The 17,444-nt window shown below is 50.1% G+C and overlaps 1 protein-coding gene across 3 annotated transcripts in view; it reads left to right on the top strand.

Moving 5' to 3' along the window:
- The first annotated feature begins 8 nt into the window (after positions 1 to 8).
- Positions 9 to 17,444, top strand: part of Rhbdl3 (rhomboid like 3) — a 55,162-nt gene continuing 37,726 nt past the window's right edge. For 2 of the 3 annotated variants that reach the window (XM_029553594.1, XM_008848178.3), the window contains exons 1-2: positions 9 to 191; positions 1,584 to 1,607. In XM_029553594.1, the coding sequence (XP_029409454.1) occupies positions 81 to 191; positions 1,584 to 1,607 (135 nt within the window). In that variant the 5' untranslated portion in view covers positions 9 to 80. The remainder of the gene's footprint in view (positions 192 to 1,583; positions 1,608 to 17,444) is intronic. The other variant, XM_029553593.1, reaches the window with a different exon arrangement.

Here is a 17,444-nt window from a genome sequence, read left to right as displayed (position 1 = left end):
CTCACCGAGCCCCGGGAGCCGCGCGGCGGCTGCGGCGCAAAGTTAGCCCGGCGCCCCGGGACGAGCGCCGCAGCCGAGCCATGGGCGAGCACCCCAGCCCCGGCCCCGCGGTGGCCGCCTGCGCCGAGGTGGAGCGCATCGAGGAGCTGGAGCCCGAAGCCGAGGAGCGGCTGCCCGCGGCGCCGGAAGACGTGAGTGCCCCTACTGAGCCCTGAAAACTTTCTGGGGGGCGCTCCGCGGACCTGCCCCGGCCTCACCTCCATCCCGAGGAGGGACGCACTTGGAGGCTTCCAGGGCATGAGATAGCCCAGCGCCCAGGATGGGCCCGGGCGCGGCGCGCGGGAGGGGGCGGACCGAGCGGTCTCCCTCCGGAGGCTCGCGCGCACCCCGCGGCGCTCCGGCTCCCGCGGCTTCCCGGCGGCTGCGACAGGGACTTGACGGCCGCGGAGCCCCCTCCCCTCGGCTGGTGCAGTGCCCGGGACACGGCGTTTTCCTGCAGAGGCGGCCGCGTCACAGCAATGACTCCCCCTCCCTTCCCGTCCGCGACAAGCGGATTCTGCGAGCCGGGGAAGGAACGGCCACCGCAGGGTCCCGGGTCTGACCGCGCAGACGGATCTGGAGCCCCTTCTCGGCGCCCAGATTAGCTCCTGCTCGGCACCTGCCTTGTGGAGACACTGATTGAAATTCAAACTGAACCCCGCCAGAGCTGGGAGAGACGGGGTGCTGGAGCGGTTTTGCTCCCAGCAGGGGGCTCAGGAGTCCTAAACCCGGTCCGTGCCAGGAACGGTCCCCCGGGCAGTCTGGGGGCCCCTCCCCCCGAGGGCTTCCCTGCCATCTGCTGCTTGGATCTCCTGTCGGCCGGCCTGGGAGTCGAGGGTGGATTTGGCTCTGGGGAGCCCTGGGAAATGGAGTGACTAAAGCCCGGCGTTAGCCTGCAAATAGGGGTGAAAACCTCAGCCAGCACCCCGCCATTCCCAAGAGTAAAGCGAAGCCAGGACCCCCCACATACACCTACAAAACCCCAGCCAGCACATCTGAGTGGGCCGCGAGTCTAACGTCTCTCCCACTTCTCTGGTTAAACCCGTCACTCCTCCTGGCCCTAACTCCTGAGAGTCTCATGTACTCGTAGTCTTGCAAGCATATTGGGAAGCACCCCAGAAGCATGCAAAACATCCCGCGGGCATTAGTGCTCCAGCAGGGGTGAGTTCTCCTGAATAGGGGGGCCTCTGGCCCGCAGGGTCTGAGGACATTGCACCTGGGCGAGAGAATAGATGTGAGCTTCTCGTTGAGGTAGCAGAAGTTACCAGAAAGCCCTCAGACAAGGTTGAGAAGCCCATTCCTCCACCTGATTGGCCCAGCCCAGGGACACGTCTTGCTGCCCCATCTCCAGCCCCTCCTGCCTTTGCTCTTTAGGGGGATTTCCTGGGCTCTTCTGGTGGGCCCCTGAACCTAGTTCTGACTGCTGGGCAGCAGCAGCTGGGAGATGATGTGAGAAACCTTAGGGGGGAGTCTGCAGAGACCTTGGTGATAAATGTCTTTCTTTCTCTTTTCCTCCTCTCCCGCATGGCCTCTCTCTCTACCAGCATTGGAAAGTCCTGTTTGAAAAGGTATGTGAGCAGTTAAATACCCCCTTCCTTCCAGCCCTGCCTGAAAGCAGTCCTGGTCTCGGGTCTCGCTGCTTGCGTGGGCTTCCCTAGCTCTCCGCTCCCTAGATGGTGACGTGTTGTGGAGGCGGGGCATAGTGCGTCTTAGCGGAGCAACACTGTGCTCTGGATATCAGAAGACAGCAGTGGGCTCCCTGGGAAAATCTCTCCCGCCTTCCTCCTCTGCACCTCGGCTGGGTTTACACCACTTAGGAATTGGGACTGTATGCATCGAATGGGAAGTTTTTTGTGTGCAAGGGGGTTGCAGTAGGAGGCCGAGGTGAGGGGAGGGGCTTAAATGAACCATCCGCAGCTCCCTTTCTACCCTTATTATCAAAGATCTGTATAGCCCCCCAGTAAAGTAAAATCTCTGCCGCCGGGCGTGATGGCGCACACCTTTAATCCCAACAGTCAGGAGGCAGAGGCAGGGGAATCTCTGTGAGTTCAGGGCCAGGCTGGTCTACATAGTGAGTTCCAGGCCAGCTGGGGCTACAGGGAGACCCTGTCTCAAAGAGACCAAAAAATAAAAATAAATAAAAATAAATAAATAAAAAATCTCTGCCATCCTTGGAGGGTTACTCGCAAAATAGGGTTTTTGAAGCCGATCTTGTATCTTTGATTCTGCAGCTGAGATGGGCCAGTGCTGGGAGATTACAAATGGAAAATATAGTGATTATTTGCAGTGCCTGGAGTCTTAGGAGTGAGGAGTGGAGTTGGAAGTGCCAAGGGTTGAGTTTAAATCCAGAGATGGACATTTGACCTTCAGCAAGGAAACAGTTCTCATTTTTCCTTGGTGCTCAAGTAGTGTTAGGCATTTCCTTTCCCTGTTTGTTCTATAGTGCAGCAGAAGAGGTAGGAAGGTGTCCCAGTGTGGGTGGATGCTGCACACTCCAGTCCTGGGATGAAAGTATCTATGCCATGAAGTTTGTGCAACTTGAAGAGATCAGACAGCCTGTGTAAGCGAGGCATGGTGGCACACACCTGTGATGCCAGCACTTGGGAGACAGAGGCAGGAGAGTCAGGAGTTCAGGGCCATCCTTGAGATGGCTACAGAGCTAGTTATGAGGCCAGCCTGGGCTACACGAAACCGGTCTTAAACAGAGTGACAGAGACAGAGACTGACTTTTTTTGCCAGAGAAAATATATTGGGTTAGAGAGGAAGGGAACTAAATATGAAAAGGTAGCTTGATCTGGACTTTGTTTTAGACAGGAAAGCTTTTGAAAGTTTTGTTATTGTTTAGCAAAGTTAGAGGATCCAGATGATACTTGGAAAGAAGAGGAGATAGGTTAGAGCACTGCTGCTGTAAGAACAGACAAGCACCTGTATGAACCAGCTTTCCCTTACAATAATAGATGTCAGTTTATAAAGAGAAAACATTTGTTTTGGCTCACAGATTTGGAGGTTCCAGCTCTTGACTGGCCCCTTGCAAGGAGGCACACCGTGGTAAAGTATGTAGGAGAGCAAAAGCCACTTACTTTGTAATAACCATGTGACAAAGAAGGAGAAGAGACTGGAGTCCCACCGTCCCTTCTAGGGTATATCCCCAGTGACCTGAGGACCTCTTGTTGGGCCCAACCTCTTAAGTTTCCACCACTTCCCAATAGCTCCTAGCTGAGGAGCAAGCCTTTAACACATGTCACTTGGAAGGTGACAGTGAGATTGGGAAGAAGGAGAGATGGTGGAAGGAGAATAGGAAGCTATTAATAGACCCGAGTAGCTGAGGGGTGCCACATCCCTAACTGCGATTCTGAACTTAAGAAGAAAATGAAAAGTAGGATTGGGGAAGGGTGGCAAAAAGTGATAGATTTGGTCCAGAAAAGCTTAATTTGAGGAGTCAGTTAAATGTAGTTACCCTGTGGGACCTACAGGCTGAAAGATCTGAGGGCCTGGGTGAGCCCTCAGAGGCCTGGATAGGATAGAGTGTCTCTCCCTCAGCTCCCAGTGCCACCTACTCTCCCTCTGGTCTCTTAAGAGTATCCCGGCTGCTGGCCTGATGCCCCAAGGCAGGAGGGAGCCACTCTGTAACCACTGCTATGCTTAACCACCAAGCTGCCAGCCTTTCACACCTCCTGCCAGATTTAGAATCAGAACCTAGAACAAAGTGTATCATGCTTTTTTCCTCTGTGTCTTTCACATTTGACTAATTTCCTTTGCCAGTTTCTGTGTGTGTTTACATTTTAAAGCAAACCATTTGGATGAATGGAAGGGAATTTTCAGTGGGAAGAGCTTGCAACGGGAAAGCAGTTCCAAGCAGGGAGAATGAGTGGCACCCAGTGTTAGACAGTGGTCCATAAGATCCAATGGGAGGGAAGTCCTGGGCCTCCCAAAGAGCATCCACTCTGCTCCTAGGGAGGCTCACTCAGAAATCAGTGCAGACTAGGGGGGTACCTCAGGGGGAGAACTCTTGCCTACATGCACCAGGCCCTGGGTTAAATCCTCAGCCTTGCAAAGTCAATCAATTCAGTCACTCTGACAGACAAAACAAACCAGGAAAAGAGCTACCAACATTGACTCTGGGCCATTTTTCTCTTACCATAAGTTCTGCCTGATTTCTGCTCTCCATCCTTCATGAGGCATCTGAAGCTTGATCCTTCCTGAGGATGTTTTGTGTTTAAGGATTGCTGCTCCTGAGCATGGGTTTGGCCTCTGGCCCAGGTCCAGTCCCTCTGCATTCACTGCCCCAGTCTTTTGACCCTTTCTCAGCAAGCTAAAGGGAGGGCAGGTATGAGGATCCTTCAGTAGAGACTTGGCCTGAGAAGGGTAGCAGGTTGTCCCCAAAGCAGGTTTGTCTTTCTTGCCTCTTCCTCTGACTAAAAGTAGTGTTTGGTCATTGATGAATTTGGTGCCCATGGGAAAGAAAGTTTGGCTGGAGATGGTAGGTAGGCTCCCCAGTGTTTCCTACAACCCTGATAGTTAGTGAGTTTTTGGGACATGACACCTGTCAGAGTCCCTCCAAGAAAATGCAGTCCATGAACTCATCATCCAGAAGTTGTTACTAGAGTTCTTAGGGACAGAGCCTAGGCCCTGCCAATCGTAACAAGCTAGATTTGGCCACCCACCCTCTGTAGGCCAGTTAAACAGACAAAGTTATCATGAAAAGAAAAGAAGGAGTATTTATTTAATGTGGCCACATTGGGAAGAGGAACAAAGAATCCAGTAACCCTCCAACCCTGTCTTCTAGGCACTGACACAAGGTTTAGGCTTCAATATCAATAGCAAGAAGTAAGCAGTCCTGCCAAGGTGTGGTCCCACCCATCACTGACCCTCCATCTCTCTTCAGTCTCTTCTGCAAAGTAGTTTGACAAGTTGTCAGGTCTCTGTGAAATCTCTTTCCAGGAGACAAGTTTCTCCTTTGGCTGGCACTAAACTTCAGCCTTTTCTTTATCCCAGTGTGAGACTCCTTGAGTAATTCCAATTTCTTGGGGACCCTTGTTTCAGTATCCTGATAGCCAAAGGGAAGGGCACAGGTAACTTTCTAGAATATCTTCATTCTTGCCAGGACAGTTACAAAGGTCAGTGGCATGGGAGCCTGGAGTGGCCCAGCATGTCTTCCCTCCCCTTCCTGGGTCAGGGGCGCACCAGTGGTCACCCAGTTTCAAACTGGGATTGGTTTCCCAGATGTTGGGGATAGAATTGGCACAACTTCTCCATACTGTGCGGTTCTTTAGTGTGCAGAGAAGCCTTGTTCACGAAGCCCAAGGGAGAGACACTGCCATGTTGACCTCATTTTTATGTGGCCATTCTTAAAGTAAATGGCCAGGATGCCTTCTGGAGATTTGAGGTAGGAAAGTGGGTAACCCTAGTCTCTTGGAGGCTTCTGCATCTTCCCTATGGTCTGGCCTTTGTCTGATCTGCTCAGGAGGGATGTAGCAGGGCAGTTCCTACCAGTTCCTCACGGGCTACAAAAGTAAACCCGAGGGTTCTGTTTGTTGTCCACGTGTCCCATGTGTACGTTTCCTACGTGAACTTCTCTGTAAAGGGACTGCCTTTTCATATCTTTGGGATCTTGATGGTTTTCCTAAATATTTAAATAGACTTTAAAACTATTAAGCCAGCAGGATGGCTCAGTAGGTAATGGCTTTTGCTGCCAAGCCTAAAAGACCTGAGTTCTGTCTCCAGGACCCACATGGTGGAAGGAAAAGATTGACTCCTGAAAGTTGTCCTCTGACCTCCACTGGAGCTGTGGAACATGTGCACCTCCACACAAAATAAATAAATAATGAAGTTACTATAGGCCTGGAAGTATAGCTCAGTGGTAGAGTGTTGGGTAGCATATATATAAAGCCTTGGTTCAGTCCCAGCACTGCGAACAGTGTAATAATAATAAACATTATTACAAGCATGGATCTGTTGTTATAATGTAATATCATGGCAGAAACAGCTTCTTTTTTGTGTGACATTTCCATCATCAGAAGTCCTTTTCCTTCTGTGGTTTCAGACCTGAGACAGTCTCCATCCCTCCCCAGATCTCATTATTTACCTTCCTATTTCCTACTCCTTTTTCTATATTATAGTCATAAATCCCTGTACTCCACCTGGGTGTTACTGCTGTCTGTTTATACCAGCATGGCTTACTAAGAAACTTTTCAGGGGCTGGAGAGATGGCTCAGCGGTTGAGAGCACTGACTGCTCTTGCAGAGGACCTGGGTTTGGTTCCCAGCACCCATATGGCGGCTGCGAACCGTCCTTAACTCCAGTTCCAGGCGAATCTGAAGCCCTTTTCTGACCTCTGGGGCATTGCACGACATGGGTGCACTCACATACATGCAGGCAATACACTCGTACACATAAAATAAAAATAATAAATAAAATATTTTAAAAAAGAAACTTTTCAAGTACTAAGAAATTGTATCATTTGGTAAATTTTTGTATGTCTCCTTTATATGGGTTTATCTCTGATTTCTGGTCTCTGCCACTGGTATTTGTAATTCTGCACAGATAATACACTTGTTGGTTGTTGCTTTACATTTATTCCAGGGATTCCTGAAGATACTTTTTTCAGGTTATGTTCTCAGTCCCTTCGTGAACCGGGGGAAGTCAGACCCTAGGTCAAATCATGAGTCAGTGGCAGGTGCAGCACAGGAGCCCAGTTAACCCATAGCCATCCCTAAGCCAAGTGTGTTAGCGCATCCAAGCATTCTGGAAGCTGAGGCAGGAGGATTGTTGTGAGTTTGAGGTCAGCCTGAGCTATAGAATGAGACTCCTGAAAGTTTCCGGGTTTCCTCTTAAAAACTACATTTAACAAGAAGGGTTTGAAGTGAAATTCTGTTCAGTACTCAGAGCAGTTTCTTTTCCTCTGGAAAGAATGAGAGGAAAAGAAGCAGAAGCCTCTGATTCTGTCTCCTCTTTCCCCTTCCCACTGGGGAACATGCATTTTCCAAACCCCCAGAAGAGACCCCAGGTTTACTAAGGCCCCAGAATTGATCCATGAAGTTGACATCATTGACTATTCCACTGAATTTACAAGCATTGGATAGTATCTGTGGCCTGCTAGAGCAGGACCTTAGCTTTGGTTAGAGCTCTGGCTTTGAAATTTATCAGCTTTGTGGCCAGAAACAATTATATTAGCTCTTTCAGCCTCAGTTTCCTCCTCAGTAAAATGGGGACAAGAGTCTTTAGCTCTGGGCTAGCCATGAGAATTAAGTGGCATCTGAAACTTCCTTCACACTATTATTCCTACTGGACATTTGACATGTGACTTGACTAAGAGCCAGAATTTACTGGAAGAAGCACAAGGTCCGTTTCTGATGTTTGGATCCTGAGAAGGCAGCTCCTCAAAAGAGTCACTTCCAAACTGGGTGTGGTGGTGCACACCTGTAGTCCTAGCACTCAGGGGGTGCTAAGTCACCCTCAACTACGTAGCAAGTTATAGGCCAGCCTGGATTCCATAAAACCCTGTCTCAGGGGCTAGAGAAATGGCTCAGCAGTTAAAAGCACTGGCTGCTCCTGCAGAGGACCTGGGTTTAGTTCCCAGCACCCACATGGTCGGTAACAACTTATAACACCAGTTCCAGGAGATCCAATGCCCTCTTCTCTCCTTGCACACACAAGTGCACTTAACAGGAAAAACACATACATATAAAATAAATTAAAAACTTGTCTCAGAAGAAAAAGCCACTTCTAAAAAATTTTTTTAGTTAAAAATATTTTATACTTATTTATTTTATATGCAAGTGTGTGGGCACCTACGTGCTACCACACCGGTGTGGTGGTCAGAGGCCAACTTGTAGGAGTTGATTCTATTCCACCATGTGGGTTCTAGGGATCAGACTCAGGTCATCAGGCTTTACCCACTGAGCAATCTTATTAACCCCCCCCCAAAAAAAAACTCCTGAGCTGTCTTTCCCCTGTGTCTCCCCAGCCTGGGGAGTCTTCCCCTGGCCGGACCCAGACACTCACCTCATTTATAGTCTTCCTGCAAGCTGGCTGGGGTCAGGGAGTCAGGGGGACATAGTGCACTGGGAGCTGAAAAGAGGTTCAGATGAAACTCCCTGAATGGATTATCAAGGAGCCACAGAGAAAAAGCCTTCCCCAGAGACAGCCACATTGGCTATGGCCCCATAACACACAATTAACCAGCAGAGCAGGGCTCCTGAGAGGAACAAAGCCATGGGTTTAACTGGAGCCTGCCCTTAGGCTTTGCACCTCATCCCCTATCAAGTGGCCTCCAACACTGCTTCTCTTCCCCGCTCCTACTCCAGTGACCCCATCAGTCATGCTACAATTAACCCTTTATCCCTGACCACTCACAGAAATGCATCCAGATAGCAGTCGAGCAGTAAGGCCAAGAGCTCTGAGTTCACACATTGCCTGGCTGCTGGCCTGGCACATGATACATCCACACAAGTTTGAGTGAATGACAGATCAAACTACAGCCCTATATGTACCATCCAAGGCTAAGGTATCCAGGAGCATCCCCTAACCATGGGGTTACCAAGCCCGTGCTATACCCTTAACCCTACCACTGTGTAGCAAGTGCCCCCTTCAGGGACCAAGAGGTATCGGTCGATGGAAGCATCCTGTCCAATCTGTTCATTTTGCAATGAGGAGAGGTCCATGACCTTCTCAGGTCACTTGGTGTAATGATGCCAGAGCTCCTGTGTTTGCACCCAGGTCCCTTGGTGCCCTGCCTGGTGATATAGGCAGGTATGGAGAGGAAGCCCCTATTATCTCTTCAACACTGGGCAAGCCAGGCAACATCTCCAAGCCACACACTTCTCATGGCCATTGTAGAATGATGGATGCCCCTAGCATTGTTGGGAGACTGGGTGGAATATGCAGATCTCTCAGAATAGCCGGTAGACAGCACCAAGTAAAGATTGTTGTATGTTACTAGCATATAAGGAAAAGGATCTGTTTGTAAACTGAGGGCAGACATGTAGTAGATCCAGGCTTAGATCAAATTGTTCAAAACCCCAGTCCAACCAGGCTGCCTTCCTTAGGGCAGAAGCTGAAGACCACACTCCCTGCTGAACTTGCCAGAGAGAGGAGAGTTTGGGAACTAGGTTGTCTGGGGTGTCCAGCCACCAGGCAGGTTGGGTCAGGCCTCCTCTGCCTGGTGTTCCTGTTTGGCAATTCTTGCTGGCCTTTTTTTTTGGGGGGGGGGGCTGGCATAGTGATACTGGACCCAGGGCATTCACTTTCTTGTATTGCAGAACTGAGTCAGTATATCTTGAGATGTAAACAGACAACCCCAGACCCCTTCCCTAGACATTTTAAAAACGGGTCTCACTATACAGCCCAGATTGGCTTTGAACTCTTGGCAGTCCTCCTGCCTCTGCCTCCCAAATACCAGAACTACAGGTATTACCACATCCACTTCTATACAGCTCTCGGAGAGAGAGAGAAAGAGAGAGATCATGTATTTGTGTGCATGCACATGTGTGAGGGTAGAGGCCAGAGGTGGATATCAGGTGTCTTCCTCAATACTCTCCACCTTGATTTTTTTTTGGGGGGGGGTCTTTTTGAGACAGGGTCTCCCTGGAGCCCCAGCTGTTCTGGAACTCATTATGTAGACCAGGCTGGCCTTGAACTCACAGAGATCCGCCTGCCTCTGTTTCCCGAGTGCTGGGATTAAAGGCATGTGCCACCATTACCCAGCTCCACCTTGATTTTTTGAGACAGTCTACTGAACCTGGAGCTACTGATTTCACCAGACTGGCTGGCCAGCAAGCCCCAGGGATCCTCCCACATCCCTTCATCCCACCTGCCTGCTCCTGGTCTGCTTCCTGCCTCTTGCTTCCTCTTCTGGACTGCTTAGCTCTGGGGACCAGAGAAACTCTAGGGCCTTCTAGAGAAGGCAGCAGAAAGCAAGGGTTTAGGCTGAAGGGGAGAGACAGGGCAGATTTCAGAACACCCCTCCCTGATCCCACCTCCTCCTGCCACTTTTTCCTGCTGCTCCCCAGAGGCTTCTGATTTTATGGCTATGACTCTGCCTTGGTCCGTAGGTGGCTCTGGTAAGGTGGGCCAGATGAGTTAGCCTCAGCACTACATCTGTTCCTGATCCCAAGGGTATTACCTCTGAGTCACAGCCCCTGACCACCCCCTCAGAGCTTATGACAAGGCCCAGGCAGGGGAGGGAGAGCTGTCCATGAACCAAGGAGGCTTTAGGGGATGACACTGAAGCAAGAGAAGTCAAGTCTTTTGGGGCATGCTCTCAGGTGTGGGGGTGGCAGAGCTGGTGAAGGAGACTGCTCCCACAATGCAGTAGGACAGAAGATAGATGAATGGGCAGTTCAAGGTTCCTTCATCCCATCTACCTGTTCCTGCTCTGCCTCCTGTGTCCTTCCTCATGGACTGCTTAATTCTCTGTTCTGAGAACCAGGGAGATTCTGGGGGCTTCTGGAGAGGCAACAGGGACTTGTGGGCTCCCTTAGCACCCACAGTCCCAGCTTCCTGCATTCTGAGCAGGCCAGTCTTCCCCCCTACCCTTCTTCCAGGTGTTGGCGAAGAAGTTGGTTTTCTGAAAGTGCTTGCTTGTCCAACCACTCAGCCATCCTGGAGTCAGACCAGGGTGCCCTCTTCTCTGCTGAGGGAAGAGTGTTCTGTGTCCCTAACCAGCCTGCCAGCCTCAGTCCCTGGGACCTATGAGTGGAGGAGGGGTGCTCAGAAGCCCGGCTTCAGAAGTGCCTTGTGAGGCCTGACTGCAGGGAGAGCACTGTGGCCCCTCATGGCTCTATATGGGGAGACTGGAAGGCAGGAGGGGTCAGAACCTAGCTTTAGGGCCAGTTCACATCCCCTCCCATGGAGGCTTGAGGTCTGTGGAGACACAGCCCTTGCTTGCCTTAGAGCAGGTCTGAAGGTGCCTGTTCTCACTTGGAGAGCTGTGGTCAGGTGGGACACCTTTGAGGGCATCGGTTTCTGTATTTTTTAAACAGGACTAGTCACACTTAATTGAATCTTGTGTGAGAATAGAAAGCGTAAACCATTTCAAAAGTCCCTATCCTGAAGCCTTAGAGGGAGAAGGTCACAGGAAGGGCACAGAGTGGTTTTCTCTCTGGGGTGGATTAGCATCCTCATTTGCAAGGAAGAAGTGGAAGAGAAAGCTCCCACTCCCACCATCTCACCTCCTGACCTCGCCAGCTGCAGCCTTGGCCCTAATTTATGGGGCAGTAAATATCCATGAATGGGCAGAGTTCCCTGGTGGGCCCTGGCTTGCTAGGTGGGGACAGCTCTGCTGAGCTGGAAACTCCTGGGAAGCCTCGTTAATTCACTTGGCTCAGAAGCCTGGTAATGAAATAAGAAGGCAGCAGATGGGGGTGACACCCCACCCATACATAGGAGGACAGCTGCCTGTACCTCACCCTGCCCCAGCACAAATGCCCTGTCACTATTTTCCTGTTTGACTGGAAATTGTGGGGACAAGGGTGAGAACCTGCCCAGGTTTCCGAGGGGTCTTCACAGAATGGCAGCTAGTTTTTTGGCTCCAAGTGTTGCTTTTTGGGCCACTTTGATTGTTCACAGCCTTGGCTCATGAGTCTCTAGATGTAGAAGAGTAAGAATTCAAGGGCTGGGAGCCAGAACCAGACTCGTGCTTGTCTTGGAAATATAGTCTGTGCAAGTCACAAATGCATAATAGATACGAAGTAGACAGGTTCCCCTCTCTTCTCATGCTTCCTGACTGCTGGATAAATTCTGAAGTCAGGGTAGCTTTCTGGCCCACAGCTGGGAGGCAAGAAGCTGGACTGCTGTCCTGGGTGCTGAGCAGGCAAATCCCTACTCCAGCAGGGGTTTGTTCCCTGAGAGCTCAGCTCAGTGGCCCCATTAGGCCAATCACTGATTTCTCAGCCTCTCCTGGGACCTGGTATCCCCAGTCAACCTCTGGCTGGGCCCAGATCCCACAGATCTCTAGCTCTGCAGGAAGACTCCAACATAATGTCAGCTGTCTTGAGAGCCTGTGTCACTCATGAGCTGGAGGCGAAAAGCTGGATCCCCAACCCTGTCAAAGGGACCTGGAAAAGGGAAACATGATTGTACTGTGGACTCCTGCATTGTTTCTAAAGAATGTTCCATACAGTGTTATTGTGGGGAAAAAATGATGTAGTCAAATAAGGGCAAATTAGGAAAATGCAAGGCTGAACCAAATCAGATACCCAGCTTTGCAGAGCCCTCACTGTGGGTGCTCACATCATGTCCTTCCATGAAGTTAGTTCTAACTATAGGAAAGAAAGCTGTTCTTTGTCTGGTGTCTAAATGCCAACCCCTTTGCCCCCTACCATCATCATCTTCTTCTACAACCTTCCGGGAAGCCCCTGGGAAGGGATTGGTGTCTCTGCTCTTAGAATTCACTGTACTTTCACGGACCAGCTTGGGTCCAGGGTTTAGTGTAACATGTATTGGAAAAATCCTGTACCAGGGATTAGATTTCATACATCTGAACAGGACCAAGAAAAGCAAATGAGGGAGTGGGGAATGAGGAGGAGGGAGGGAGACTAGGGCCAGAAAGCCTAGTGGAGGAACCTCACATTATTTCTAGATAGACCAGGCTCTGACCATGAGCTAGTCTCTTTTTAGTCTCTGCTTGTTTCCCCAAGCATATAATAAGGGTAATGCCCAGGCCACAGTGAATCCTTAAAACATGTGTTAGATGGATGGACAGATGGGAGGACTAGCTAGGGTCTCTTGAACTCTTTAGCCACAGTATCCCAGTTCTGGGAGGAAGCCCAGGCTCTCAGCTCTTCTGCTTGGGTCTGAATTCATCTCAACTAATTACCATCTGTTCAGACTTAAACAGCTCAGTTTTTGGTGCCTTGGTTTCCCTCCAACCCCACCCTCATAAAATGGTGCTAGTAATAGTAAGCACCTCACTGATTCTTGAGAGGTGTAAATGGAGTCAGGGAGACCACATAATTTGCCAGCCAAGTTGGGACACTTTGAGAGTAAAGGGGGCTCAGTGAATCGTGTTTGGAGAATTGGTATAAACCAGTATAGTCCTGGGCAAACAGAGAGGCTAGTGATCTGAGGTCCCAATGAAGTTAGTACCTGATGCTTAGCAAACACCCCACATGCGTCAGTTCATTGTATTGTATGTTGTTCAACTGGGAAGGAGGCAGGAAGCCAGTACATAAACAGGCTCAATGTGGAGCTACTTAACCCAGGGAGTAGGGGGAGGGCTGCTCAGTAATCCAGTCCCCAGTGCTTCTGGGCCTTGGAGGCCTTAAAGCCTCTAGCATTCTCTAGTGCCATTTCACTGAGGTTCTTAATGGCTATTTAGGGATTTTGTTTGTTTTGTTTTTGAGCTTTTTTTTTTTTTTTTTTTTTGAGACATGGTCTTCTGTGGCCCAGGCTGGCCTTGAACTTTATACATAGCTGAAGATGACCTTGAACTCCTGATTCTCTTGCCCCTACCATTCCAAGTGCTGGGATTACAGGCCTGTACCACTATACTTGGCTTCCCTCCCAGCTATTTGGACCTGGATTTAAGTCCCTAACCTGCTGTGCAGCTAAATGGTGTTAGTGCCACCTCCTTTCCCATTTACGCTTTGACTCAGAATAGGTCAACCTCCCCCAAAGGCTTAATGGGCTGTGAATTTCTCTGCCCTATCCCTGCTTCTATGCCCAGGGATGGATATGCCCCTCCCTACATCTCTCCAAGAAGGCAGAGCTCCTTCTACCACTTTACCGACAGAAACTGAGGTGGTTATGATTGAGGAATTATCCACAGTGGGACAGAAGCTGGGGGTTGGGGTGGTGCTCCAGATTCTTCCTTCCCACTTTGTCCTGAAAAGGGGGAAAAAACCCCAGATGTCAATAACACAGAGACTTTAGTGGGTCATTTTCCTAGCCTAGGTCCAGGAGTGGGCACAGGGTGGGAGATGGCAGAAAGTGTGTGTGTGTGTGTGTGTGTGTGTGTGTCCTCACACTGGGGAGAGCGGCCACCTAGGGGATTCAAGGTCAGTGAGCTTGGCACCGGTGGGATTAAAAGTGCCCTTGGAACCTCTCAAAACTCTTTTTTAAGACTGAGGCAGGTGGGCAGGATTGTGGGAGGATTGTCTCTCCTCCTCAGTGGTTAGCATCTGACCCTTAAGTTGAGTGTGGCTCCCTCTTCCCCAACCCACCCCTCCCCTAGCATTGTTCCCTACTCTTGCTCCTACCTCCCTGCTGAGTCCCTGCCCCAGTCACTGATACATTCATTCCTCCAGCTGCTCTGACTGACCTGGACCAGCCCTAGCCAGGCTGCCTCCAACCCATATCACTGCCATACCATCCTGCAGGCTGCCTAAGTGGGTGAATCCAGGGCAGGAACCTCAAGGGCAGCTTCAGTAGCTCCAGCACATTTTTAACAAGGAAGTTACATTTACAGGGCTTGTCCAATCCCTCCACCAAAGCAGGAAGCCATTCTCCTAGTGTGACCTCATCTCCCAGTAGGCCTGAGGGAGGCTAAAACATAACAGACCAAGGAGACAGACCACATTTGAATGAGGCAATGAGGCTGGCCCCTGGTGAGCTGCTGCCCTAGGTTGAAGTCAACCCACTATACAAAGGGACCAGTTGAGGCTGAGGTCTTCACCCTAAATTATACCAATCCTGCTGGGTAGAGACAAGAATGTGATTTTGCCCTGTTCCCTGTCATCTTGCTCTAAGGGCACAGCTTTCCTTGGTCACAAGTTTCAGCTTCCTTCTGAGTCCTGGGATCTTCCTGCTCTGGGCATGCTCTCTTCCCTCCAGCCCACCTGAGGCTTTCTATCTTTCTGCCTTTTTTTTTTTTACTCTCTCTCTCTCTCTCTTTCTCTCTCTCTCTCTCTCTGTCTCTCTCTCTCTCTGTCTCTCTTCTCTCTGACCACTGCCCCACCTGGTGCCCCATGCCTGCTACCAATACTGTCCTTCCTGTCATTGTCTGAGATCCTGAAATCTCAACAGCTGACCCTGTCCCTGCCTCTCCCCAACCCCCAGTCATCCTTCAGCTCCCAAGACCTCATTGTTAGGGTAGTGGTGACTCCTTATTGTCTGACCTGTCTGCCCCTGGCATGAAAGGTAGAGTTTTGGCACAGAATTGAAGCTCAGCCTGATTCCAACACATTCTCTGGGGTAGATAGAGCCCATAACGACCTTGGGGTGGGATTGGGGCGTGGAGGGGTCACAGGGCAGCCCTTGTCACTAGGACAACAGCAGGGAGCCCTGGAGGGGGAGGGGGAGGAGGAGAGCAGGTGGCTCTTTGTTTGGTGCCTGATCCTAGCCCCCTTCCTCATCCTCCTCTGCAGGCAGCCCTGTGGAGGCCCCTGGGAAGAGATTGTCTGCCATGCTTCTGCTCCCAGCACATATAAAACCACTGGGCTTCCTTCCCTGTGGAGGCAGGGGAGGTTCCGTGATGTACAGAGGACCCCAGACCCCTGCAAGGCCCAACAGGCATCTTCACAGAACCTACAACCTAGCCTTAACGTCCACAAGGACCAAGCAAGTCCAGGATAGTGGACACCTGTGATGGAATCAGGGTTGGTCCACATGGTACTTAGGGATGGAAGAGGTCCCCCCACCCCTACACCAAGGAAGGCGGCCCCTATCAGCTATTGCCACTGTTTTTCTTTCTCTCAGTTTCCATGTCTGAACAATAGGAGGCTAGAACCCGCTCTGTTGGGGGCTCTCCCGTGCTGCAAAAACCTCTTTAGGAGGGGATCATGAATGTCTAGAGCCCCTGCCTCTCCCAGTCTGGGGCTGAGCTCTGCTCTTTGGTCCTCTAGTTTTGCTTCTGAACAACAAGGCTGCCCCTGGAACTGAGGGTCAGTGGCAGCTAACAGTGGCTTCAAGGCCAGGCTGAGCTTCCTGGATGTGGAGTCCTGTGTGCAGCTTGCAGGCAGGCCATTTCCCTTGTCTGTGCTAGCTTTTCTCCCTCTGTGTCCTCATCTGTGATAAAGGTTATAATGTGATAGGTTATAGTGATCTCTGCTTCATCTGTTCTGGAGGGGGAGGTCCAAGAAAGTCTGTAAATAAAGTGAGTAAAACAGTGTTTGGCTCCATGAAAGCACAGCAAATATTAGGTGTTCTTATTCTTTTTTTAAAAAAAAAACCAAAAAAACAAAACTAATTTTGTGTGTGTGTGTGTTTCTCACAGTGCACATGTATACGTTAGAGAACCACTTTCAAGAGCCTGTTTTCTCCCTTCCACTGTGACGGTTTCAGGGATTGAACTCAGATCATCAGACTTGCCCAGCAAGTGTATCTGTTGAGCCATTTCATCAGCCCTGGTGTTTTATTCTTGAAGAGTTTTCTGAGTTTCCTGAACTACTTGATCATGAAAACCAAATAACTGTCGTGTGTCACACCTGGCATTTGGGATGTAGGGTGAGGATATGATGTGCATCTGAACATAGGCCCCCTTAGAGATTAGTCTGTGGGGCCACGACTTCTGGCTGTCAGTTGTAGATTGTCTAGACACACTGCACATACAGCCTGCTCTCCCCTGCCTTTGTAAAGGGGGCAATATGGGTTTGACTATCTACCTCCATTTCCTAATCATTCCCAACATCCATTGTCATTTAGTCAAATTTTTTTTCAGTGCTAGGGATCAGGCACAGGGTCTCCTATGGGCTAGGCAAGTGCTCTGCCGCTTTGCACCCTGCCCTTTCCCTGATGCCTTTTTAAGAAAACTATTTTATTTTGAGACAGAGTCTTACTATGTTGCTCTGACTAGCCTGGAACTGGCTATGTAGACCAGGTTGGCTTTCAACTCATAGTACTGGGATTAAAGGTACGTGCCATCATGCCTGACCTCTACTGCCTTCATTTATTTATTTATTTATTTATTTATTTATTTATTTATTTATTTTTGTCTGAGACAGGATCTCTCTGTAGCCCCAGCTGGCCTGGAACTTACTATGTAAACCAGACTGGCCTCAAACTCACAAAGATCCTCCTGCTTCTACTTCCCAAGTGCTGAGATTAAAAGTATGTGCCACCATGCCCAGCCTCCCTATTGCCTTTTAAAACCTCAGCAACCCACCACAGCTTTGTAGGGATACCCTGGAGTTTGGGGAGCCTTTTTGGAGCAGGAGTGCTCTTATACCACAGGAGACGGGTATCATTGCCTGACAGGGTACATGTACAGGGTACATGTAGGTTGCCTCCATGAAGAAAGAGTGGAAAGAGGGTTAAAGCGTTTTCTAATAGCCTAAGAAGCTCTCGTGGAAAAATAGTACCTGTCTGTTCATCTGAACATCCCATCTATTCATCCAACAAATCTTGATTGAGTGCCCATAAGGCAGGCTCTGTTCTGAGCACCCAGGTCAGATGGTTCCAGCTTTCGAGGAGTTGCAGTCTAGTGAGGAGGCAGAAGTAGCTAAAGATGTTATGGGCAGGAAGGCTGG

The sequence above is a fragment of the Nannospalax galili genome, unplaced genomic scaffold (assembly GCF_000622305.1).
Source record: "Nannospalax galili isolate Female #2095 unplaced genomic scaffold, S.galili_v1.0 scaffold363, whole genome shotgun sequence".
Lineage (NCBI taxonomy): Eukaryota > Metazoa > Chordata > Mammalia > Rodentia > Spalacidae > Nannospalax > Nannospalax galili.
Note: the sequence above shows the minus strand (reverse complement) of the source record. Positions and strands in the feature narration are given on the sequence as shown.